We start from the raw sequence: 26,084 nt of genomic DNA, 5'->3' as shown, positions 1-26,084 counted from the left end.
TTTAGCAGACGCTCTTATCCAGAGCGACTTACAGTTAGTGAGTACATACATTATTTATTCCCCCGTGGGAATCGAACCCACACCCCTGGCGTTGCAAACACCATGCTCTACCAACCCTGGACGACGCTGGGCGGATTGTGCGCTGCCCCATGGGTCTTCCGGTCGCGGCCAGCTACAACAGAGCCTGGATTCGAAACACGATCTCTAGTGGCACAGATAGCACTGCGATGCAGTGCCTTAGACCACGGCGCCACTCGGGAGACCCATAACTTGATTGGGTGGGAGGTCGTTTTTGGATTAGGCCTAGGCTATTATTATCCAATTTTTGCAATATTGACAAAGAAAAACGCGTTTTGTAATTGCATGCATGATCATAACATAGTGGTGTCATAATAATAATGCCACAGTAAGGATTATGATAGGCCTATTTTATTCCACCATTTGGGGGTGGTGTTTCTCTTTAATTTTGCGGTACCAATACTGTATGCGGACCTCTCTTGTTAAGGAGGGCGGCCCGACAGCACATTGAGTTTTCGGACAGTAGACTAGTGATGAGGACTGACCAGCCAGCAGGGACCAGCAAGTATCCAAATTAGCAGATCGTACGCAGCTTTGAAGATGGCATGCGAGCGCCGCAAGCGCGGGATGGCCAACATTTCCCAAATCTGACGTCGGAGACATGCCGGAGCAGTTTGGAGAAATTCTGCAGAGGTCCTGCGTCTGTTTGTGCAAGCAAACCGGTGGACACAGATGCAAGGGCGAGGCTACGACAAAACAATAAGCGGCAAGGGACGGCTATTTAGGACTTTTTATGCAGTCACGCTCCCCCAATCCATGCAACGTAATTTAAAATGATGTCACTTATAGACTTAAACGATGACCAGAGATGGGTGCCTACACATGTGAATGTAACTGTCCTTCGTGCAAGGGGTTTGCGGACGAAGGACAAGCACGGGAGCCGTTATGTTTACACCATCATTCAGGTGGGGAAGGAGAAATACACCACCGGTTTGGTCGAGAAGGCGACTGTACCTGAGTGGAATGAGGAATGCTGTTTCGAACTTCTCCCCGGAATACTGGAGGCTGGGGGTCGCAGTGCTTTTCCCTCAGGGAGCGGTGACTTGGTCATCAACGTTATGCACCGTGTGCTTATCGGACTTGACGTGTTTCTTGGTCAAGCAATCGTCCCTTTGGATAAAATATTTCAAGATGGAATGTGCCCTAGAGATGAGTAGGTTCCTCTCACTTACTAAGTTAATTTGCTTATGATGAGGAACTTATTTCCACTGAGTATATTGACATTTTAGTCATTTAGCAGACGCTCTTATCCAGAGCGACTTACAGTTAGTGAGTGCATATATATATTTTTTAATACTGGTCCCCCGTGGGAAACGAACCCACAACCTTGGCCTTGCAAACACCATGCTCTACCAACTGAGCTACACGGGACATGTAGGCTAAATTATAATATACATAAATTATAGGCCATTATGGCCATAGTAATTTGCCATGATTGACAGTAACATTTATAAGCCCAACTTGCTCAAGTATCTGCATTACAGATGTCTACGATAGATACTGGGGCAGGCCCAACTATGGAGAAGGGTGCAATTGCATGTGGGCATTCCTGCATATGCAGGAACCTGTCTTTATACTTCTATTGGTCAATTTTTAAGTTAAGACAGCCGGGAGGTGGGGGCGCTCCAGTACAGTAGGTGGCGTTAATGCACAATAACGTTGGATGCCAGCCGCTGATAAACCACACAGAAGAAGGGGCGGTAGCTAGCTAGCCGTACACGGGTAACGATGGCGAGGGCAGGTGTTCGGCAGGCGGGAGCGAAGGACACTGTGTGCTATCTTAGCCAGCTAGTCCTAAGGAGGACTCCGGTACACAGCAGGTGGGAGGTGGGGGCGACACAGTGTGCTAGCTAGCTAACTATCAAGATAGCTAGCATACGGTGTTGCTAACTATCAAGCTAGCTAGTACATGTGTCGCCTCAGCCTCCCACCTGCTGTGCTAGCGGGAGGCGGGGACGACCGGTAGGCAGTGTCTTTCGCCCCTGCCTGTCGGGCATGGTTTTCTCTGTGACACAGCAGTTGGAAGGCGGGGGCAACACCGTGTGCTAGCTAAGTAGCAAGCTAGCACACAGTGTCACTAATTAACAAGCTAGCTAGCACGCGTTAGGCGGCGACGACTGGTAAACTGTTCTTTGCCCCTGCCTGTCGGCACGGTTTTCTCCAGGACACAGCAGGCCGGAGGCGGGGGCGACATTGGGTGCTAGCAAACTAGGAAGCTAGCACACAGTATCACTAACTAAGCTAGTTAGATAGCACGCGGGAGGCAGGGGCGACCGGTAGACAGTGTCCTTCAACCCCGCCTGTCGGGCACTGTTTTCCCGCAGTTTTGTTAACGACGTTGAGTGCAGGACGGGAGCGAAGGACACTGTCTACCGGAGGACTCTGGTAGGCAGGGACGAATAAAACTCAGATAAAACATTTATTTCCCTTTTGACCCACATTTAACAGTGTCACACAAGCATGAAGATGCTGTGCTCGGGGGGGGGGGGGGGGGCATGCATGCAGGCAGGAACCAATGGGGTACTTGAGTGGGGGCGTTCATGCAGGAACTAATGGGATTTCCCAACAAGTTAGAAAAAAAGTTGAAGGGTATGACATCTTGGTCTACATCTCTGCAGAACAGAATGTTTTTCTACCAATCAAAAATGATAGCTATTTTAGTAAACGCATAAAATACACTCAACAAAAATATAAACGCAACATGTAAAGTGTTGGTCATGAGCTGAAATAAAAGATCCCAGAAATGTTCCATACGCACAAAAAGCATATTTCTCTCAAGTTTTGTGCACACATTTGTTTACATCCCTGTTAGTGAGCATTATCCTTTGCCAAGATAATCTATCCACCTGACATTTGTGGCATGTCAAGAAGCTGATTTAACAGGATGATCATTACACAGGTGCACCTTGAACTGGGCACAATAAAAAGCCACTCTAAAATGTGCAGTTTTGTCACACAACAAACACAATGCCACAGATGTCTCAAGTTTTGAGGGAGCGTGTAATTGGCATGCTGACTGCAGGAATGTCCAGAGTTGCCAGAGAATTGAATGTTAATTTCTCTACCGTAAGCCGCCTCCAACGTCATTTTTGAGAATTTGGCAGTACGTCCAACCAGGGCTCACAACTAACTTTTTTACGGTACCGTCCTGAAGAGCAATTTCAACTGTCCCAAACTGAACCATCAAACAGGCAAAGAGTCAATACAGGACTAAGATTGAATCGTACTACACCGGCTCTGACGCTCGTCGGATGTGGCAGGGCTTGAAAACTATTACAGACTACAAAGGGAAGCACAGCCGCGAGCTGCCCAGTGACACAAGCCTACCAGATGAGCTGAATCACTTCTATGTTCGCTTCGAGGCAAGCAACACTGAAGCATGCATGAGAGCATCAGCTGTTCCGGATGACTATGTGATCACGCTCTCCGTAGCCGATGTGAGTAAGACTTTTAAGCAGGTCAACATTCACAAGGCCGCAGGGCCAGACGGATTACCAGGACGTGTACTCCGAGCATTCGCTGACCAACTGGCAAGTGTGTTCACTGACATTTTCAACATGTCCCTGACTGAGTCTGTAATACCAACATGTTTCAAGCAGACCACCATAGTCCCTGTGCCCAAGGACACTAAGATAACCCGCCTAAATGACTACCGACCCGTAGCACGCACGTCTGTAGCCATGAAGTGCTTTGAAAGGCTGGTCATGGCTCACGTCAACACCATTATCCCAGAAACCCTAGACCCACTCCAATTTGTATACCGCCCCAACAGATCCACAGATGATGCAATCTCTATTGCACTCCACACTGCCCTTTCCCACCTGGACAAGAAGAACACCTACGTGAGAATGCTATTCATTGACAACAGCTCAGCGTTCAACACCATAGTGCCCTCCAAAGCTCATCACTAAGCTAAGGACCCTGGGACTAAACACCTCCCTCTGCAACTGGATCCTGGACTTCCTGATGGGCCGCCCCCAGGTGGTAAGGGGTGCGTGTTCAGGCCCCTCCTGTACTCCCTGTTCACCCATGACTGCATGGCCAGGCACGACTCCAACACCATCATTAAGTTTGCCGACGACACAACAGTGGTAGGCCTGATCACAGACAACGATGAGACAGCCTATAGGGAGGAGGTCAGAGACCTGGCTGTGTGGTGCCAGGATAACAATCTCTCCCTCAACGTGATCAAGACAAAGGAGATGATTGTGGACTACAAGGGAAAAAAAGAGGACTAAGCACGCCCCCATTCTCATCGACGGGGCTGTAGTGGAACAGGTTGAGAGCTTCAAGTTCCTTGGTGTCCACATCACCAACAAACTATCATGGTCCAAACACACCAAGACAGTCGTGAAGAGGGCATGACAAAGCCTATTCCCCCTCAGGAGACTGAAAAGATTTGGCATGGGTCCTCAGATCCTCAAAAAGTTCTACAGCATCGAGAGCATCCTGACTGGTTGCATCACCTCCTGGTATGGCAACTGCTCGGCCTCCGACCGCAAGGCACTACAGAGGGTAGTGCGTACGGCCCAGTACATCACTGGGGCCAAGCTTCCTGCCATCCAGGACCTCTATACCAGGCAGTGTCAGAGGAAGGCCCTCAAAATTGTCAAAGACTCCAGCCACCCTAGTCATAGACTGTTCTCTCTGCTACCGCACGGCAAGCGGTACCGGAGCGCCAAGTCTAGGTCCAAAAGTCTTCTCAACAGCTTCTACCCCCAAGCCATAAGACCCTTGAACAGCTAATCATGGCTACCCGGACTATTTGCACTGCCCCCCCACCCCACCCCCCTCTTTTACGCTGCTGCTACTCTGTTAATTATTTATGCATAGTCACTTTAACTCTACCCACATGTACATATTACCTCAATTACCTAGACTAGCCGGTGCCCCCGCACATTGACTCTGTACCGGTACCCCCTGTATATAGCCTCCCTACTGTTATTTTATTTTACTGCTGCTCTTTAGTTATTTGCTTTTATTTTTTTACTTAACACTTCTTTTTATTTTACTTTTTATTTTAAAAAACTGCATTGTTGGTTAAGGGCTTGTAAGTAAGCATTTCACTGTAATGTCTACACCTGTTGTATTCGGCGCATGTGGCAAATAAAATCTGATCTGATTTGATGTTTTTTTTATGTTTTGATATGCCAACATGGGTCTAGGTCATTTGCAATGCTTTTAAAGTAATTGATGTATTTCTGTGACCGATACAGAAAGTCTATATTACATAAACGTAATTTCTTAAGAAAAAAAAGTTTAGCATCTTAATGAAGACAAATATTATTAATAATTATAATGTATTCATTGAACATGTTAACCACATGTACACAATAAATCTAAGAGAGAACAATGTTATTGTGAACGGTTTACTGAAGAAATGTAAGTCAGAGACATTCCATTCCACCACCAGCTGCCCCATTAAACAACATAACACAACAATATACAATAAAGAATGTGTGTGTTCCCCAGCCTTCACTTTCTCTGCTTCCTCTTCAGTCACTGAAGAATGATGGCCTTGACCTTTTTGAGTGCCACCACTTGCTAACAGCCAGGGTCTAAAATGTACTTTTTGGTACACCAGCCACCGTGGCAGGTAGATAAAAACCATCTACCAGCCAAAATATTTTCTTTACATTTACATTTACATCATTTAGCAGACGCTCTTATCCAGAGCGACTTACAAATTGGCTAAAATTACTCCAAAACACAAAAAAACTGATGAGAATTATTTGTGATGTTTCTAAACAATAAATGTATTACTTTGTAAGAAGTAATGTTGTATATTGTTTAATTTAATTTTTTGTGACCTGAGTCTTTTAACCAAAATATCACAGATGAGTCAAAAATGTGATATACCGTGTTAACGCGATTTGAGTCAAGTTTGTGCCTGTGAGATTGAGAGGATGACTAGTAACCGCGTTGCTTCTCTTCCCTAGCAGTTGAAACTCAAACATTGAAAAAGAACCTAGCTTGTGAACAAAACAATGTAAATAGTCAAGAACAAAGTCTCACTACAGTAGACTTTCGATTCAAGTAAATTAAACAAACTTTGTGTGCGCAGTGTTGCAGCGCGAGGCAGAAATACTTTGCACATTTTACAGTGTGCATTCGGTTCAGGTCAGTGAGATACAACCATATTCTCTAGAATACCATAGTATCTAGCCATAGCTTACAGACAATGCAAATGCCACAGCAACTCCCGGCATAGACAACCTCCGCTACGGGCCGGCGGGCCGCAGACAGGCTGGGAGAGAGTCAAATGTGCATTCTAATAGGCCTATTTGCCCAAAACTTGAATGATATTATACATTTCCATAACCTAAATAATGACATGCGATGCCTAGCCAGCCATATCATTGTTTGAAACCTGGACATTTTACATAGCCTATTTTACCTTGGCGTTCTCCTGTAATAGCATTTTGGAACATTCACACATATGGCCGAGACCAATGAACACATTGCTGCGCTTGTAATGTAAATTATTAATAGTTTATCAACTTTTAAGCTAAATGTTGTGATCTGTTTCATCAGCCTTGTCTTTGTGTTTAAAGCACTGTTGTATGCATTTTATATTTTTCTGGCCTATCGTCCTGCAACTGTCCAAAAGTCTGTTTTGAACCTTCCCAGAAAAATGTTTTTATCATCCCCAGGATGACGGGACGCCCTTAATTTTGAGCCCTGCTTCCAACCAGCCTCACAACTGCAGACCACGTGAATGGCATCATGTGGGCGAGCGGTTTGCTGATGTCAAAGTTGTGAACCAAGTGCCCCATGATGGCGGTAGGGTTATGGTATGACCAGGCATAAGCTACGGACAATGAACACAATTGCATTTTACAGATGGCAATTTGAATGCACAGAGATACCGTTACCAGATCCTGAGGCCCATTGTTGTGCCATTCATCCGCCGCCATCACCTCATGTTTCAGCATGATAATGCACAGCCCCATGTCGTAAGGATCTATCTGTACACAATTCCTGGAAGCTGAAAATGTCCCAGTAATTCCATGGCCTGCATACTCACTAGACATGTCACCCATTGAGCATGTTTGGGATGCTCTGGATCAACATGTACGACAGCGTGTTCCAGTTCCCACCAAATCCAGCAACTTCACACAGCCATTGAAGAGGAGTGGGACAACATTCCACAGGCCACAATCAACAGCCTGATCAACTCTATGCGAAGGAGATGTGTCCGCTGCATGAGGCAAATGGTGATCACACCAGATACTGACTGGTTTTCTAGACCACGGCCCTACCTTTTTTTAAGGTATCTGTGACCAACAGATGCATCTGTATTCCCAGTCATGTGAAATCCATAGATTAGGGCCTTATTTATTTAAATTGACTGATTTCCTTAGATGAACTGGAACTCAGTAAAATCTTTGAAATTGTTGCATGTTGCGTTTATATTTTTGTTCAGTATACGTTTTATCTAAACCATTTTTTACCACTTTCCCAACAACTTGGAGAGTATGAAATCTACTTCTCTGCTTTTCAAATCTAAAATCAGAAAACTTCTTCCACTACCACAAAAATACTATAAAGAAATCTAAAGCAAGTCCCACAATTTTATTGGGATTTACTTGGATATATCCATAATAATGACGTTGCATGATTTCGCCTGGCTCAGAAAAAGTTGAGTCGCGTCTGGACACCCGTTCGCTCTCTATGATAGGCTCCAGGGGAGTTCACATTTCAAAAGTGAAATAAATCTTCAGAGGTCTGACAGGCAGACAGCTATGCTTATATTAACCCCTGCTGTACCAAACTAAATGCTAGACTGGAAGCAAGGGGAAATAATGTGAAAGTTGAGATAAATGCAAGAGATGATTCGGACAGCAACGTGAACATGATAGTCTTATGGAGACACAGTGATCATTTTCAGATGGAACTGTTAGCAGGCATAGTGTGCCTGTGACGGCCAATACAGCACGGCTTGGAATGCTGCTCATCCAATCAGCATTCAGGATCCAAACAACACGTTTTATAAAATAAAATAATGTTGGTCACAGATGCGTTTAAGTTGCATGACAATGCATGTGTGGAGCGCTGGGGATGGTTGACGCCTGACAGTCTCCTCTCACTGTGGCTCCAGATGGCTCAAACTCAACTCCAAGGCCGGCCGGAAGGAGAAGGAGCGCGGCGAGATGCAGGTGACGGTCCAGTTCACCCGCAACAACATGACAGCCAGCATGTTTGACCTAACCATGAAGGACAAGCCACGGTCCGCCTTTGGCAAGCTCAAGGACCGTGTGACGGGGAGGAAGATGGGCGACATGGAGTCATCATCAGCCATCGTGCCGGGACGCTTCGCCGCACTGTCGGGTTCCCTAGGGCAAACATTCAGAGAGGGGGGCGGAGGAGGAGAGGACCCCATGGAGGTAGACGAGGAGAAGCGGAGAAAGGTGAAGGATTTCTTCCTGGGGAAGGGAAAACTGCGGAGGTCGTCCGACACAAGGTCGTGCTCGTCGCTGGCCTCGGAGAGCAGCGTGTCATCCTTGACCAGTGAGAGCCCCCCTCCTCTGGGCCAAGGCCTCCTGGCAGCCCCACCCAGCTCCCTCAGCCCCCCCTTATACAGCAACAAGGTCAAAGTAGACACCCACCACAGAGATACAGACCTAGCTAAAAAAGGTAAGCCTGCAGATTTCCTATCTCCCGAGTGTTTCATTTTCATTAGAAATTTACCTAAATGTCTGTAATATGTAGTAATTCATGAGCTGTATTTAGATTCTGGCAGAATCTTTACCAGATAAAAGCATGTACTGTATGTCAAGGATCTAGCTTGCTTATGCATTTTAAAGAATTGTTTTGGAAGAGAGGTTATTATTAGGACCGATCCATTTCAGGCCAATACTTTGACACCCTTTCTTTCCCTCCATATAGTGTTCACCACCACACAGTCTCCCCCTTTAATACTGACCCACAAGCAAGCCTTCAGCGACGAGGCGAGTGGGATTACCACTACTGCCGTTCCCCAGCCCTGTCCTGCTGTGGAATCCCTCAAGGGTCAGGGTATGACTCTCTCCCAATCCTCTCTGTGCATCAACGGAAGCCACGTCTACGGATCCGAACCCAAGGGCTCAGGCACCCTCCCATCCAAGCTGGTCCTCCTCGAGAAGTGCTCCCCACTCTCTCATTCGCTGCAGAACCTCACAAAGCGGAGCGAGGACAATGGTTCCGCCGGCGATGGGCGGCGCTGGTCCTTCGACAAGGTGAAGAAGGAAGAGAAGTACGAGAAGAAGGCCGAACCACATGTCTCCCAGGTTCAAAGCGCTCGGGTTGGGGGTTGTCCGGTGCAGGCAGCCGCCCCGATGCTGTCTTCCACTACCACGGTGGACTCGGCAGACAAAGCGAAAAAGCTCAGAAAGTCGTTATTCTCCAGAGGGAGGAGTGATTCTCTACCTGCCAAGTCGGCGCCGAGCCAGGGTTGTCCTCTCCCCGAGGGGAGACTGCGAGGCTTGTTTGGCTCCAGTGACTCCCAGAACAAGCCAAGGTGAGTGGAGGGTCATTTCAGATGTCTCCACACTCCAGGGCTTCATACAGTTTTGCCTTCCATCGAAAGCACACAGACATCTACATCTTGAAAGGTTTTGATTTCCTTGTGTTCAGTGTCTATGCTGCCCCCTGTTCCTTTAAAATGGAAATGTGGCCAGTTCATCCACCATTTCAATCAATCAAATGAGCCCTTTTTACATCAGCAGTTGTCACAAAGTGCTGCAATCTCATATCACCTCATGTAGGCCACAACATGATAAGGTTCATACTGTACTCTTAACACAGGATAATAGTAAACATCTAGGCCATTTGTATAAGAATAGATGTACTGTCCTTTGAATCAGAGGAAATCAAAGACAGAGTCCATGTGACTGCAGTTGAAAAGGAAATAATGGCATATACAGTATATTTCACTCTTAACCTTGGGGTCAAATTGAAACAGATACTGTATACAGAGAAAGATCTAACTGAACTTTAAGCTTAAGGTTTGGTATGTTGTGGAACATCTGGGCCAGTATTCATGAAGGATATCAGAATAAGAGTGCTGATCTAGGATCAGGTCCCCCCGTCCATGTAAACTTATTCATTATGATCTAAAAGACCAAACTGATCCTAGATCAGTTCTTTACTCTGTGATGCTTTATGGATACTGGCCCAGTACACAAATCACCTGTTTTTGCTATTAGATTATGTGCAGTATTACTGTTTCTAATCAGACAGTAATTCCTGAAATACCAAATTTAGTACATCTTGCATTTTTGCTCTTCACCTTGCTTCAGTAATTTGCAAAATGCTGTTTTGCTTTGTCGTATCGAGTGAGTGGTGGCAATTATTGCTGATAAACAAAGGAGTCCGCTCATACTGAATCCTCGATCATAAGTTTATTCAGATCCCAAGCTTCAGCATAAGTGACAGGTGACATGACACCCGGAGAGCGACGCCTCAGAATGGCCGCTCTGCCTCTCTTCTTCGTTTACCCCTACTTATAAACAATGCAAAAAGATGGGCTCCCTCTTCTGGCCAATCACCAGTCTCTCCTGTCTACAACACACTTCCTGTCTGTTGTATGTGGCGTTACACTAAAACATTCCCTCTTCTGTTCCTCTAAAACAGTCATAATGTTAATACACCACATATTCCCCCCTTCGAGACAAATTAAAAGTCTCGACAACAAACAGAATAGGATTATGACTAGTAACAATTTATCCTATTGAGTATCTTTAACATTAAACCAAAAACATTCTCCTCTAGAGTGTAAATACCTTTCTATGAAATATGAACAACTGTTTATGAAGTGTGAATACATTACTATGAAATATGAACAAATCTTTATGGAGTGTAAGAGCGAAAAACTGTCCGGCAACCTTCCATCCATCAATCAAGACAGTAAAATTCTCTCACGGTCCCTCTGCCCCAGGCAACCACCTTCGGTACTCCAGATAAACTCATAAACCATATAAATGCATTTGAAACTATGATGCAATTAAATACACATGTAAGCCCCTGCAAACAAAATCCTATCCAAAAACATCCACTTGTAAGGCTGGTCAACCCATTGGACCCTACAGTGAACCTCTCCCTGCCTAAATTCCCTGTCCCTAAACATCACCGAAATAAACAAAAACATCTAAGATCCTCACATGTATTCAATAACATCAAATATCCTTCTACAAAAATTAATACCTAAGAATATGACACAATTATGTATTACACATGTCTATATTTCATTGCAGACACTGGAATGTAGTCCACTACACTTCATCTCCCCGTAGTCTCGACTTCCAATGGATTTGTTGATGATGGAATCGGCCACACCCTCCTTGTTTCATCTCCTCCAGTCATATTGTCCCTTCATATTGTCCTTGTTTGAGTATTTCAATCTCCATATGTTCCCCAAATGCTTCTGGAAGAAAAGGAAAACCAAACAGTATCTTTTGCAAAACAACACTTTCAAATTAAACATCAATATCAACTAAGAATATAAAAATGATATATAAATGATGTATGAATCACATTAACCTCTTCCCCCCTTTGATTCATAAATCATACTACAAATCACACTAATATTGAAAAAAATAAAAATAAATCTTTGAAAAATCATCAAATAATCAAAAATGATATTTATCCATTCAGTTCCACTTGTCCATCTTCATCCAGATCAGGAACAATCAACACCGGCATCTGAGTGTTGTCTCCAGGCATCACTCTCCAACCTATCTCAATATCATAGCTTTCTCAAAGGTCGGTAACAAATTACAAACATCACACAGTGCTATCAAAGCTGCCATTAAATGTAACACAACACTGCCCCTACTGGCCTCCCTGATCTTGCAACCAAGTCTTCGCTGACTTCTGCTCCCTCAGATCTCCCAAATGCATCCCTTATATTCTTCAATGCATATATAACCCTAGTTATAATATCTGAACTATCTGGACTCAAAGTATCTACTAATATTATCAATATGATATTTCCAAATGTTACACCATACCATGGAAAAAATCCCCCCTTCTCCCTTAGATTTATCCTTCAATGATAGGCTTGAAGACTATGACATGTAACCATGTCTCTTTTCATCCAATTTCAAATATAGCTTCAGATTTCTGTCCGGTGCTACCCCTCTTATAATGGTAGAAACCTCATATGGAAGCTTCAACGTTGACATGTAACAACATCCTGTCCATCCATAGGGTAAGAATATATACTTTATCACCACAAACCCTCCAAATATCTCTAAAATTCTCCATAGTCACATTGTCAGGCAAAAGCTAATCTTTTAACCATCAAAGTCCTGCTGTTCCTACTAACTGGTACATAAAAAGTAACATATTTCTCATTACTACCCTTAAGGTCATGCATACCCAAAGTTATCATATAACATCACAATCTGATATTCCCATAAACATACCCCTTACCTCATATGTTTTATTAGAACAAAACAACTTTTAACCCTCAATGGTTACACCTCAAATGCTTCAGGGTTTGCTGTTACCTGAGTTTACTTTCCATCTAACAAATGCACACAAGTTATAATAATAATAATATGCCATTTAGCAGACGCTTTTATCCAAAGCGACTTACAGTCATGCGTGCATACATTTTTGTGTATGGGTGATCCCGGGGATCGAACCCACTACCTTGGCGTTACAAGCGCCTTGGCGTTACAAGCGCCGTGCTCTACCAGCTTAACCCAATAACACCTAACCCTAGGCTTAAACAAATGTTTTGACAACGACATTATTTTATCTGTTACTGATTATTGTTGCTGATACCACAGTCATGACAACGCATAAGATTGACACATACTTGATAGAGGTCGAACGACCGTCTCTAAAATGTTTGGTGCTGGAATTCTCACCAGACATGGACCCTCAAGATTCCTCACTGATCTTACAGAATGAGCTGCTGGAACCTGCCCATCTATCTCTAATTTTCACAACAGAAGAATCAAACCACTCCCTTTAGTTTCTCTCTCCCCTAACGAGCGGTACTGATCAGATACCTCTCCTTGTCTGTCATTAAAATCAAAGACCTCATCCTGTACCTCCATGATGAATCAATATTCTCTCTACTACTATCTGTTCTCCTATTTTAACCCTATTCATACTATCATTGATAGCACTCTCCATCCGTAACATAAACCCCTGAGTCTTCTTGCTAACCCCCTTTAATTTCAGAAAAGTTGTTGTCGGTGTCATACTTCCTACATTTGCTATTGCCATCGTATCATTAATCCCTTCCAAAGTTACCATTAAAGTATGTATTAACCTTAATTATTTCTAGTGGCACAGTTACCAATATCCTCTGTGTATTATCTACTGTTGGAGTGGCTACTGTAATCTACTCCTCCTGAACTCCCTCAATGACTGTGGAGGCTACAACAGACCTCAACTCTTCCATTATAAGCGTTACTTTATGAATTACATAGCCTTTTAACCAATAATTCTTAACCGGAACAAATTTTAATGCTTGCACTAGATAAGTACACATATACTCTCCCTGACCTTTCTCTGTAACATTACGCAACATAAGTGAACAGTCACTCCTAACCCTCTTCCAAACTATACCTCCTTTGATTAGGTGCAACAGCTTCTACTCTTGGTCCTGATAACAATACTTCTTCTCCATAATTATCTCTCCATGTGGGAGGAACGTCCCCATCCTAACCCTAATAAGTATTTTTTCCCCTAAAATTGGTGAGCTATTGGTTCCCTTATAATCAAATGCGATATATTTATGGCTTTAATAACTATCAATGTTGAAAGAATTAAATTGCTTCTCACTGTTGTTTTAATAGACTGAAGTGTTAATGTCCTTAGTTACTTCATCCATTTTCCAAAGAAAAGTTGTCTTTGCTTGTACTTCCATCTATCACCACTAGTGTCACTTTTTCCCAACTCTCAGTCCCATCTCTAATCCCTGACTTTCAAACTTTTGATTATAAAAATACACCTATAATTACCTTGATCTCCCTGCTGGGAACTGTAACTATAGATACTCAATCACCCTCAATCTTCTCTTATCATTCAGCAACACATACTTTCTCAATGCATCTGCTCCTAACAGATCTAAACTCCTACCATATCTTCCCACTAAACTTTAAAATGTCCTTCACTACTGTTCTCTCTCTCTTACTACTAACTTTGAAACTTAGCTTACTGTCTTAGAGTTCCTTCAACCTAGTTCTCCTAACTTATTTTAATCTAATCTTTTTCTCCTAACCTTTAAAAACCTTTTCCACTGATTTATTCACAAAATCCCTTTACCACCAAATTTTTTGAATATGTGATTGGGAAAGTCCCCACCTGCTTCTGACTTTTTTTACACACAGACTTGGCAAATGACTAAACACCTTTTAGCCTAGCCTGAAATCTCTTAGTGTAAGAATGTAACCCAGAATAACCGTCACCCCTTTTAACTTTATTTCCCAGACAGATTGTCTAATAGGCAGTATCATCCTTCCTATGATACTATCTTTTTAAGCCAATATGATTCCCAAAAACCTACTTTTTAAAATCTTCTACCAGACAGTCGTCTAGTGTACATCTTATTGTACAATTCAATTTAAACAATGCATCTCTTCCCAACACTGCAATAACAGTATCTTCTAATATTAGTATGTCTATTTTGATTTCTCTTTGAGTTCTATAGCAGAGATCAATTGGTTCCCTAAGAGTAATTAACTGTTTTACTACCTCAAATCCCTATCCTAATTAGTTAATTTTACATAGTGAGATGTTTAACCTCTTTAGGCTGAACACAGATAAGTTTTTACACTATTCACTATCACTTCTCATAGTCCTCTGGTTTTACTTCAATTGTTAGATATTTTCTCTTCTTCTCTAATCGGTGCTATCAGCTGACACCCCCCTTCCGGATCTTCTAGGCACTCTAGAATCTTTAGGGTTCACCTGGAGAACAGGTGATCTTGAATTGCCCCTGTATCTTCCTTAAAAATGTTCTCTGTTTTTTCCTCCTGACTTGTTGCACTCACAGGTAAAGTAACCAATCTGTCCACAATTATAACAGTCTTCTGAAAGTTGCTGGAAGTGTAGCTGAAATCTTCCTCCTCCTTCTATTTCTTCTCGTCCTCTTCCTCTCCAATTCTGTGTCTGTCCAGAAACTGGCTGTGGATATGGAACATTTGGTACCCCCCTTGGCTGGTACAATTGTATTTGAGATTGTTCAGTTGAAGCTGTAACAGTGATTGTTGATTTGGTTCACTCTGATTCTTCATAACCAAAGCTTCTCTTCTCCACCAGTTGTATGATTGAGTTTTCTCAGAGTTTCTTCGTCCTGTTCTTTCTTGCTGTTGACATATCAGGATTCTTCAAAAGCTTATATTCTAAGTTCTGTCCTCAAAATATCATCTTCCATCATCTTCTTACTTTTCTTCTGTGATCGTCGTTTCTGCTTGTCCTCTATCTATTATTCGTCTTCATCTCTGATGCACCAATCACCCTCCTGGATGATCACCGGAAGCTGAGGATAAACATCCCTAAGCTCTACTCCCTAAGCTCTACTTCCTTCTCATAAGGTGGGTGTCTTTTTGCTGAATCCGTATGTGAGAAAGGTGTACTAACTTCTGCCATTAGTTTTTCTAACACTACTTTAGTTAAAGGATTACTATTTTTTCCCCTATATCAACCCTTTTATATTCCTTTTTTTTTTTAAATAAATCAATTAAAAATCATGAATAATTAAAACCAATTTTTATTCCTATATCCTATGTCACCAATTTATCAATTAGTGTTGGCTATCTTACCACAACCCATCAAATGCAAGTAAATGTAAGTTAGTCAACTTCAAAGCAATCCCAAAAACAAAGCCTGTAACCCCTTGCTCTATAACCCCTAATTATCTTAAATTTACAGAATAATGTCAGTCCTTGATTCCCAACACAACTCCAATCAAACCCCAGTGATGCACATAGCCTCCAAAATGCAATTTTTAATGAAATAGTATTTGCCAAGCCTATGTGAAATTGTCATCTCAAAACCTTTTTTTTTTGGACTTGATCCTCTGTCGCGTCACGTGACGTGTACGTCATCACTTTCTGTATCTCCTCTCTCTCTCCTGTCTCTCATATGACAAGGGAACAAAGACACAGAAACAGATTTTAGTAGTTAATGCAATCACTGAGTATTTCCAACCATTCAATATTCATTCGTTCTACCTTATTCACTCTAAGACTAAACTCAGAACTAAATAGATCGCTCAAAAACATTTATTTTATTTTAATCCGTCATTTAATTATTTATTATAATCCGTCAACATATCTCTCTCTCATTTATCAATTCAATAGGTCACAAAACAAGTTTCATCTTTAACCATCCGCCGTTTAAACTAGAATACTCGTGTCAAAATATATCTTCTCTTTGTTTCCTCGTCTGTGTCTATTTCTCTCCCTGCGACACGCAGGCCCACAGAAATATGACACGTTACCCACAATCCCCTTTGTTGTAGTTTTAGCATACCCTCGTGGTGTAGGTTTAGTACCGGAACCCAACGTCTCCTAATCTCGTGCCATAAACTCCAAATCCCACGTTTTGTAGTGTAGTGTCATAAAATTAAACGCATGCGCAAATGCATTCAATGATACGATTCCCGGACAATAGAACGATAGCATTACGCTACAGCTTCACTATTTTATACCTTATACTCACACAATTACACATACCGTATTGGTCCGAATATAAGACGGCCTTTTTTCCCCTCGAAATAGGTCCAAAAAAGTCGGGTCGTCTTATATTCGGGGTCTAGTATTCAGAGCGCAGTTTCTCTTCTTCGGCGCTCCCTTTAAATGTCAATACACATTCGCGGGCACAGATGGCGCCAAAAATTCGTTCCGGACGGAGGGAAGAGGCGTCCTTAACAACCAGCCCGTTACCGGTGTTTAAAGATGGAAAGACAGGCTGACCATTTAGAGACAAGTGGCTCAAAAGTGGGCCAGGTCAATAAACAACAGCGGAGGAGCTATGATGCCAATTTCAAAATAATGGTTGTCAATAAGGCAGAGTCATCTAACAACTGCCAAGCTGCCAAGACATTCGGGGTCACTGAGTGTAATGTAAGAAGATGGCGAGCAGAAAAACAACGTCTAAAAGATGCTAACAGTCAGCGAAAATCCTTCCGTGGTCCTCAAAGTGGTCGTTTCATTGAGGTTGACCGGAGGGTTTTTGAATATGTCAGGGAAAAAAGAAGTGAGGGAATGCCCATTACCAGAGCTGTCATCCAGGTTAAGGCCCTGGAAATCGCCAGAGAGCTCAACATCACTGGATTTAAAGCCAGCCTCGGCTGGTGTCGTAGGATGATGCGGCGTAATGGACTGTCACTTAGACGGAGAACGAGTTTGGCCCAACGCCTGCCGTCAGACTTCGGAGAGAAGTCTACTGTGTGAATGGATCCTGCATGCATGGGATGCTATTCCCTCACAGAGCATCATCGATGGCTTTAAAAAATGTTGCATCTCAAATGCATTGGACGGCAGCGAGGACGACGTGCTTTGGGAGGAGCCGGTGGAAGCGGAGCAGCTGGGGAGCGATGACAGCGAGAGCGAACACAGCGGGGCAGAGGACGTGTGTGAGGGATAGAGAGACATCGGAGGAGAAGTTTGGCGAATTTTTGTTAAGTTTAGTTAAATGTGTGGCCTGTATTTTCTCTGTTATTTAAAAATGTTGCTTTATTATTGCTTGATATTAATTTTGAATCATACTGTACATAGTTTGCCTTTGTGTTTAATTCACTGTGTTTTTAATATTGTTATTTTAAAATAAAATGAAGTTCTTTGTTCGGCAAATCTAGTCTGCAAATCTGTTTTTCTAAATGTTTGTGTTGAAAAACGGGGGGTCGTCTTATAATCAGGGTCGTCTTATATTCGGACCAATACGGTAACAGAGCTCACATTTGCGTAGAACTTTGACTTCCACACACACAGACATATTTTAAGAGACTTTAATCCATCGCAATGGGGTCTCTAAGGATACGTTAGCATGTAGCACACAACACAATTAGCATTTAGCATTAGCCGCCATATACCATGTAGCATGAAACACACTCCCATTTAGCATTAACCTTAGCCTTTAGCTAACTGCGGCCTACCACGCCCTAAGTAACCTGCACCGTGGCCAAATCATTGTCCAATTATCCCCGTCTAACTTTATGCTGCCGTAAGTTCTGGATAATCATAGAGAAGTTATCCCACACATATACTTCGTCAACTATAAGATGAGCATAACATACATATAATCCGTCCAGCTTATAATTCCCAGAATCAACCTTACCCCACCGAACGCGTTGCAAGGATTTCATGGCCCATTCCTAAAGAATCGCCTCGCTTCGAGGTCTTTACCAGATTCACGGTGCCCTAAATATGCATACGTATTCCTGACTTCATTCTGCCAATATCTGCCGGTAATATCTCTACCATCGATTGCTCTAAAATTCCAAGCCTACCCTCCCCCTTGTTGCCCTGTCTACCAGTGCAACAATTGATAATGATTAGCCAGACCCCCAGTAATCAGCAATAACTCCACGAGGCACGGTCGTATGGTACACCTCTCCAGTGTACACAAGCAGTATCAAAACTAACAATCTCACAAAGCTTGTGAGGAAAAAACTCACCCTTGTCTGGTCATGACTTCAGACCGAGTTAGCTTCAGTTAGCTTGGCGGCTACAAATGAACAAAGGAGAACTGCAGACCAGCCCCACGTTGGGCGCCATTTGTCGTATCGAGTGAGTGGTGGCAATTATTGCTGATAAACAAAGGAGTCCGCTCATACTGAATCCTCGATCATAAGTTTATTCAGATCCCAAGCTTCAGCATAAGTGACAGGTGACATGACACCCGGAGAGCGACGCCTCAGAATGGCCGCTCTGCCTCTCTTCTTCGTTTACCCCTACTTATAAACAATGCAAAAAGATGGGCTCCCTCTTCTGGCCAATCACCAGTCTCTCCTGTCTACAACACACTTCCTGTCTGTTGTATGTGGCGTTACACTAAAACATTCCCTCTTCTGTTCCTCTAAAACAGTCATAATGTTAATACACCACAGCTTTTTGTAGTAAACTCTTGTTGCTGTTTTCCATAACCCATTATTGTTAACATTTTTGGGCAATTGTAGCATATTCACATATGAAAATATTTTAAGCTAGTCCTCAAATAAACGTTAGCTGGCAGAAGATGCTTCTTCTCTTTAGACATCTGGCTTTCCTTTTTCTATGTGTGTTAGAAAATTGCACCCATTTTTTTGAATGGGTCAGCTGGCATAGAATTAACAAAGAGGACTGCTTGTGCCTTCCCTCCACAGGGTGGAAGTTTCTTCTAAGGTAGAAAGCGACTCAGACACCCCTCCTCCCCTCCCCCCTCGCTCCCCCATTCCCCCCCAGTGCTCGTCTCCCTCTACTTCTTCCACTGGCCGTGCCTCACCCGACAGTGGCCATCCCACTAACCCCTTCACCCCCTCTCCCTCTCCGACCCCCAATCCAATCTCTCCCTCCAACCCCTTCCTCCTGTGTATGCAGGGTAACCCATTTTTTGAGGACCTCATAACCGAAGAGGCCCGGAGGTCCCCCCCTCTCGCTCCCTGCTCCCCCTGTCATTCCACAGCTTTGCCTAGCGTCCCCAGTACCGTCCACAATGTCGCAGTGCAAAAGAAAATGGCCACCATACGGCGAGAGCGCCCCAGGCCTGTAGCCAGGCAGACGTCCCTCCCTGCCTTACTCCCGAGAGCGGCGACTGCCAGCCCCCCGAATCCATTCACCTCTCGCTCCATATCAGAGAGCGGGGGAAGAGAATGGGACGAGTCCTTTGACGCCTTTGCATCCAGCAGGCTGAATTCGCCAAAGGGCTCTCCTACCAATCACCCTTCAAATGCAACCTCGAGGCAAGCTCAAGTAAGAATCACTCCTCCACATGAGAGTTACACTATTCCACCCGTTGAGGAGATGCAGATGAGTGAAGAAGAAGAGCATCCACCGTTGCCTCCACGGAGGCCCATAACAAGGACTTTGGTAAACAAGAGACCCTCTGACAGCTGGTTGCACAGGGGTCAGGAGCTGGCTGTGCAGAAAGAGGCCTGTCTCCTGTCACAAACAGGCGCGGCTTCCCTGCAGCACACAAGAGAAGGCGGGCACAAGAGATGCACACTTATTCCCCAGCTGTACCCAAGCCCAGGCAAACACCTTCTCGTCAGCAGTGAATTTCATACCGAACACTCACAACGTTATGCCAACATTTCTCCAGAGTCTCCATCTCCATTCAAGTCTGAAGATGAGTTCGAGAAGTTTGACTATGAACCATTGCGAGATGAAGATGATAGCTGTAAAATGATGTTTAATGAGCAGGACTTATGGCCGGATGCAACAGAAAACCATCTAGACCCAAATATAAAGGATTCGATAATATTGTTGGCCTCAGAGGATACGATGGACGCCAGTCCCACTGTTAGAAAAGACGCCATTGTAAAGAACACTTCACATTCTGAACTCAAAGACTTATCTCTACCAGTAATGCTTCTTGATAGTGAAATGACTGTTGCCGATCTACTGAATATGTCTTCCCCAAAACACTCTAATTCAGGTCTTAAGACGCATGACATTGCGTCAACTACACCAGACCCAACAACAGAATTCTTCTCAATTCACCCAGAGAAGCCCACCAAGTCCAGAAATATAAATTATGAATCACCTCCGCTAACCTTGGAAGATCTAAATAAAAACCTAAGTAACTCTGATTTTAGTTTTATTGACTCTGCTTCTGATGCCTCCCCATCTCCATCTGAAATGATGACAGTGAATACCCTCAAAAGTTTAGGTGGCATTTTTCCTCAATCTCCACAAGTTACACTCATAACCGTATATCATGAGCAGAAGATGCTATCTGCAGAGGATATGTTAACTTTTCAGAAACCTAGTACTATAGACATCAACTCTGCCCTAAAAGCGAATTTACCAGAAGCCTCCTTGCTTTGTCAAGACAATTGGCAAGATGGAGGTTGTGAATTGAATACATCACGCAGAGATTCTGCAAGCAATAAGAAGAACAATAGCATTTTTACACCTGACAGTCTTAACATAGAGCCTGAGTCTGAAGACATCACTAGAGACACTGTAGATATAAAACAATCTCCACTGGATAGAAATGGCAACATTTCAAAATCAAAGATAGACATTTCAATAGTAGACCCTTCATGTCATATTAGAACTTCTCCAGTTTCTCCACAGATGGGAATGCAACAGGAAGTTGTACGCAATAAACAGGAAGTGAGTCAGCCTCTGGCCAAACTAACCAAGCATGTCAATGAGTCTTCACCTAGGGGTGCTAGTTCACACAGGAGTCTCAAGGGAATGATACGAGAGCTCCGCGGCAACGGTGGTTCAAATAGCCCTGGCAAAGGATTGCGTGAGAGCCCTCTTCACCAATCACTGTCTCCTGGGCAAGTACTCTCAGAGAGCATTGAAGTACCCTTCTCATATCAACCCACCAAATCTCCTTTTTCCTCACCTTTGTCACCAGATAGAGAGACAACGCTCAAGGCAGCTAAATTATTTGTTTCCTCGCAAAAAACGAACACAAAATGTTCCACTCAGTCAATTCCAAAAGAAAACTGGTTAACGGAACGTTCCCCGTCCAGACATGCTGGGACCATCAGCTTCGAAGACGTCCATGCCAAAGTAGCCCCGAACGTGAGAAGCCCCATGAGTGCCAGGTTAAGGCCTGGCGTCTCTCTGCATGCTTCCAACCCCTCCTCTGCTGCCCCCTCCCTTGTGACTGAAACTAATGCCCAGGCTAAGCTACCCCCCACCCCCGGCCCCTCCTCCATACATCACCCCCCGACCGTGAGACCCAGTACCGGAGCCAGTGCCACCTTGGCTGTGGCCCCCTGCACCTCTTCCTCCTTCTCTACCTCCTCCACCACTGTCCAACCCCTGGTCGATGCACGGCACACACTTTTACCTGAGGAGACACAGCCAGCTAGCAGCCTGCCCCGACAGGAGAGCAGGTGAGACTTCTCCTCACACTTAAGCTCTGTGTACCCACTCCACTCCTCTTGAGAAAATATCAGGTTGGGTTGCCAGATTGGGTTGCCAGGTTGTAGTCAACAATGGGATGCGGCAATTAGAAATAGTTAGACATAACACACCTGCTAGCTGTTTACAAGCCATAGCTTGAAAACCTGAACCTACATATTGTTAGACTGTATTCTCATTCTTCCAAATGAAACTAATATATTTAGTTTATTTGATTTAATCTATTCAAGTAGCTTCCTTAAGAGGAAGTTCTCTAAATTAATCAATATATATATCCCCTGCCAGTACCACCTGCCCATGCAAACCCATTGGTTGCTACAGTTTTGTAAATTGCTTAAATCTTTTACGTTGCTCGTCTCACTTCTGTGTAATTAATTTGTGTCAAACATTTGTGTCGCTGACTGTCTCATCACATCTAGGAGTCCACATCCACAATCACAGTCATCACAATGAAAATCTCAGCCTTATCTTGATGATTTAACAACTACTTCAGCTCTCTGTGCTGCCATTTTGACCATCTGTAAATGAAAGCAAAATGGAAATACTTTCCTTCACTCTCTCATTAGGTGTAGGGTGAAGTTGCCTCAAGATGCTGATATTGGGTCAGTTTGCGTTTTCCCCACTAAGGAAGCTGATCCTAGATCTGTACCCAGGGGAACTTCAACCTGGAGCCTGTCATTACTGCTGAAGCATACCTGCTTTGTGCTATACTCAAATCAGACACTATAAGCTCTTTTTATGCTCTCTTACTGAAACCTGTTGCTAAACACATTTTGCTGTCGTGTAGAGAACTGATTTGAGGTCTCCATTATATACAGAAAATTCAAAATCCAGGCTGGAGCATTGTTATGAATATTACCACATACTATGTAATGCCAGTGCCTCACATTGTACTGTACTGTATATTGATTTTCATGTGAAAAGTGTTATGTACACATAATCCAATGCAGTGAACATTTGATGGTGATGTTTTCTCTGCAGCCCCCACCCAGTGAAGCCCTTGACCACCGCAGCCAGTCAGGGGGAGAAGAAAGAGGGCCGGTCAATTCTGGAGAAGCTCAAGTCTTCCATCCACCCATGCCGCGCCGCCCAGCAGACACTGGCTGAGACTGAGGTATAAAAGGCCACAAACTATGTGTTTAGACAGGCAGCCCAATTCTGATATTTTTTCCACTAATTGGTAATTTGACCAATCACTACAGATATTTTCACATCAGATCTTTTTCAGAGCTGATCTGATTGGTCGAAAGAATTGTGCTGCCTGTCTAAACAGCCAAACTATGCAGGGGAGCTTTTGCTCCAATGGGTGACATACTGTACATGAATATTTTCATAAAGCTGTGTTTTTCAGTACTGAATCACATATTAGAAACAGCCCACTGGGCACACACTGGTTGAATCAACGTTGTTTCCACGTCATTTCATAGACGTTGAGAATTGACGTCTGTGCCCAGTGGGAGTATTCCAAATATATCAACGAATATAATCAAGATAAAGAATCCATGAATTCACATAATGAATGACTTTCCAAACAGAAACGTTCTGAAACATTATTGTCTACTTTGGGATAACTGGGCAGTTCAAAATTCAGTGGAAAGGTTTTCGGTCATGTATGGCTGACTCTGTAAAACAATACATTTCACTGCACCTGTTCGGTGTATGTGACAATAAAACATCTGATGACAGCGATAGATTTTTATCAATTGAGTCCCTCCTCTTGTTAATCTGTGTTTTCCCATTTGATGTAACAGATCCAGTCTTGTCAGATCAGTGATTCCTTCAAGATAGGAATGAAGGATGTATTCTCAAAAGTATTCTGACAGGGCCTGTGTTTGTCTTCTCAGGAATCGTTAGCGGACAGCTCGGCCCAGTACGAGCAGCTGACCAAAATGGAGCTGATCTCCCTTCTGCTGCAGCAGGAGATGGATGTGGAGAAGCAGCAGGCGGCCTCCGACCAGCGGGCGGCACTGCTGGAGAAACACGAGGCGGAGCTGAAGAAGATCAAGGCGCAGGTGCGCGACCTGGAGGACTACATCGACAAGCTGCTGGTGCAGATCATGGAGCAGACACCCACACTCCTCCAAGTGCGCTCCCGACACAAGTGACTGCTAGTGCTAGTATATCATAGTATAATATAGGGCCATGGTCACCATCAAACCCTGGTGCCAGAGAGCTTCTAGGATGAGCAGCTCAGTCCCTGTCATAGTGCATTTAACTAGGTCATGTTGGTCAGTTGTTTAGCTGAACCAGGTGCAGGGCTGAAACAAAAGCCTGTACATCCAAGTAGTTCTTCCGGAACAGGGTTGGTGACCACTTCTCCAGGGGCAGGTGTAGTTCAACACATCCCTAAGCAAAAATGAAATGTCACAACCATCCAGGTTTCACTGCTGATACCCTGCCCCGTTGATAAAGACACAATGTTGCCCAATGTGCATGCTTGCTATTGCTCAAATGTCAGGCTGCAAGTACTAATCAGAAACTGCAGTCATAGCAAATGTTATTGGTCACTTTACACTTGCTACTTAGTATAAGGAAAGTGACACAGCTTTTGTCAAATGTACTGCATTATAATTCTTATAAATGTGCATTGATGAAGAATACAGAAAATGTCTTCCTATTCATAGTGTACAGTAAATGTAATATTCAGTGGTATAAATTGTTCTTACTTGATATGACATTGCCTCAAATTCAGAAAACATTTAAGTGTCTGAATTAGATTGATATGGACCCAAATTATCTTCGTCATGGTAAATACTGTAATTATTTGGCATAAGACACTGACTCAAAAACAGACTGACTCGAGGAGATTTCCACTGAACTTCAATTTGTTTTCTTGAGCTAGTGTCATATTGAATAAATTATTATGTATTTTTTTTTACTATTCATGGATGAAGTGTGTGCAAAGAATAAAGTGATAAATGTTAATGTGGTAAGATGGGTGTTACAATAAATTCAAAGGCATTATGCTAAGTTATATTTTCACGTTTTGGTTTCATTTGCAAAGCCAATGTATATAATTATGTATATTGCTTTGTCATATAATTTTTGTATGACATTGCGTGTATTATTTAGTACAGTACTTAAACTCCCACACCAGTAGAAATCCACTTTTTCGAGCTGAAAGACAATGGCACAACGATGTAAGTCAATAAGTAATCGTTTTAATCAATGGATGATATATTTGGGCTTGAAGTGACAAAACCGAACTACCCGCTTTCAATGAAATGACATTTTGTTTCAGGGTTGGGTTTTACAGTGCTTTCATAAAGTATTCATACCCCTTGACTTATTCCAAATTTCTTTGTGTTACAGCCTTAATTCAAAATGGATGAAATAGATTTTTTTTTCTCACCAATCTACACACAATACCCCATAATGACAAAGTGAAAACATGTTTTTAGATTTATTTTGGCAAATGTATAGAAAATGAAATACAGAAAGATCTCATTTACATAAATATTTACACCCCTGAGTCAATACATGTTACAATCATTTTTGGCATCGATTACAGCTGTGAGTATTTCTGGGTAAGTCTCTAAGAGCTTTGCACACCTGGATTGTACAATATTTGCACATGATTATTTTTACAATTCTTCAAGCTCTGTGAAGTTGATTGTTGATCATTGCTAGACAGCCATTTTCAACTCTTGCCATAGATTTCAAGCTGATTTAAGTCAAAACTGTATCAAGGCCACACAGGAACATTCAATGTAGCTTTGGTAAGCAACTCCAGTGTACATTTGGCCTTGTGTTTTAGGTTATTGTCCTGCTGAAAGGTGATTTTGTCCCCCAGTCTCTGTTGGAAAGAAAAGAAGACTGAACCAGGTTTTCCTCTAGGATTTTGCCTGTCCTTAGCTCTATTCCACTTATTTTTATCCTAAAAACTCCCTAGTCCTTGCTGATGACAAGCATACCCATAACATGATGCAGCCACCACCATGCTTGAAAATATGAAGAGTGGTACTCAGTGATGTG

The 26,084-nt window shown here is 43.2% G+C and overlaps 1 protein-coding gene across 1 annotated transcript; it reads left to right on the top strand.

Moving 5' to 3' along the window:
- Positions 1-851: 851 nt before the first annotated feature.
- Positions 852-24,214, top strand: LOC311107233 (uncharacterized protein; the record flags this gene model as incomplete). Its single annotated transcript, XM_084149718.1, has 7 exons — positions 852-1,231; positions 8,180-8,715; positions 8,968-9,577; positions 19,388-20,362; positions 21,713-22,081; positions 23,091-23,223; positions 23,945-24,214. 7 exons carry the CDS (start codon positions 852-854, stop codon positions 24,212-24,214), a joined length of 3,273 nt encoding a protein of 1,090 aa, XP_084005844.1.
- Between the last annotated feature and the right edge of the window lie 1,870 nt (positions 24,215-26,084).

The sequence above is a fragment of the Coregonus lavaretus genome, assembly GCF_964263955.1.
Source record: "Coregonus lavaretus genome assembly, chromosome: 32".
NCBI classification, from domain to species: Eukaryota; Metazoa; Chordata; class Actinopteri; order Salmoniformes; family Salmonidae; genus Coregonus; species Coregonus lavaretus.
Note: the sequence above shows the minus strand (reverse complement) of the source record. Positions and strands in the feature narration are given on the sequence as shown.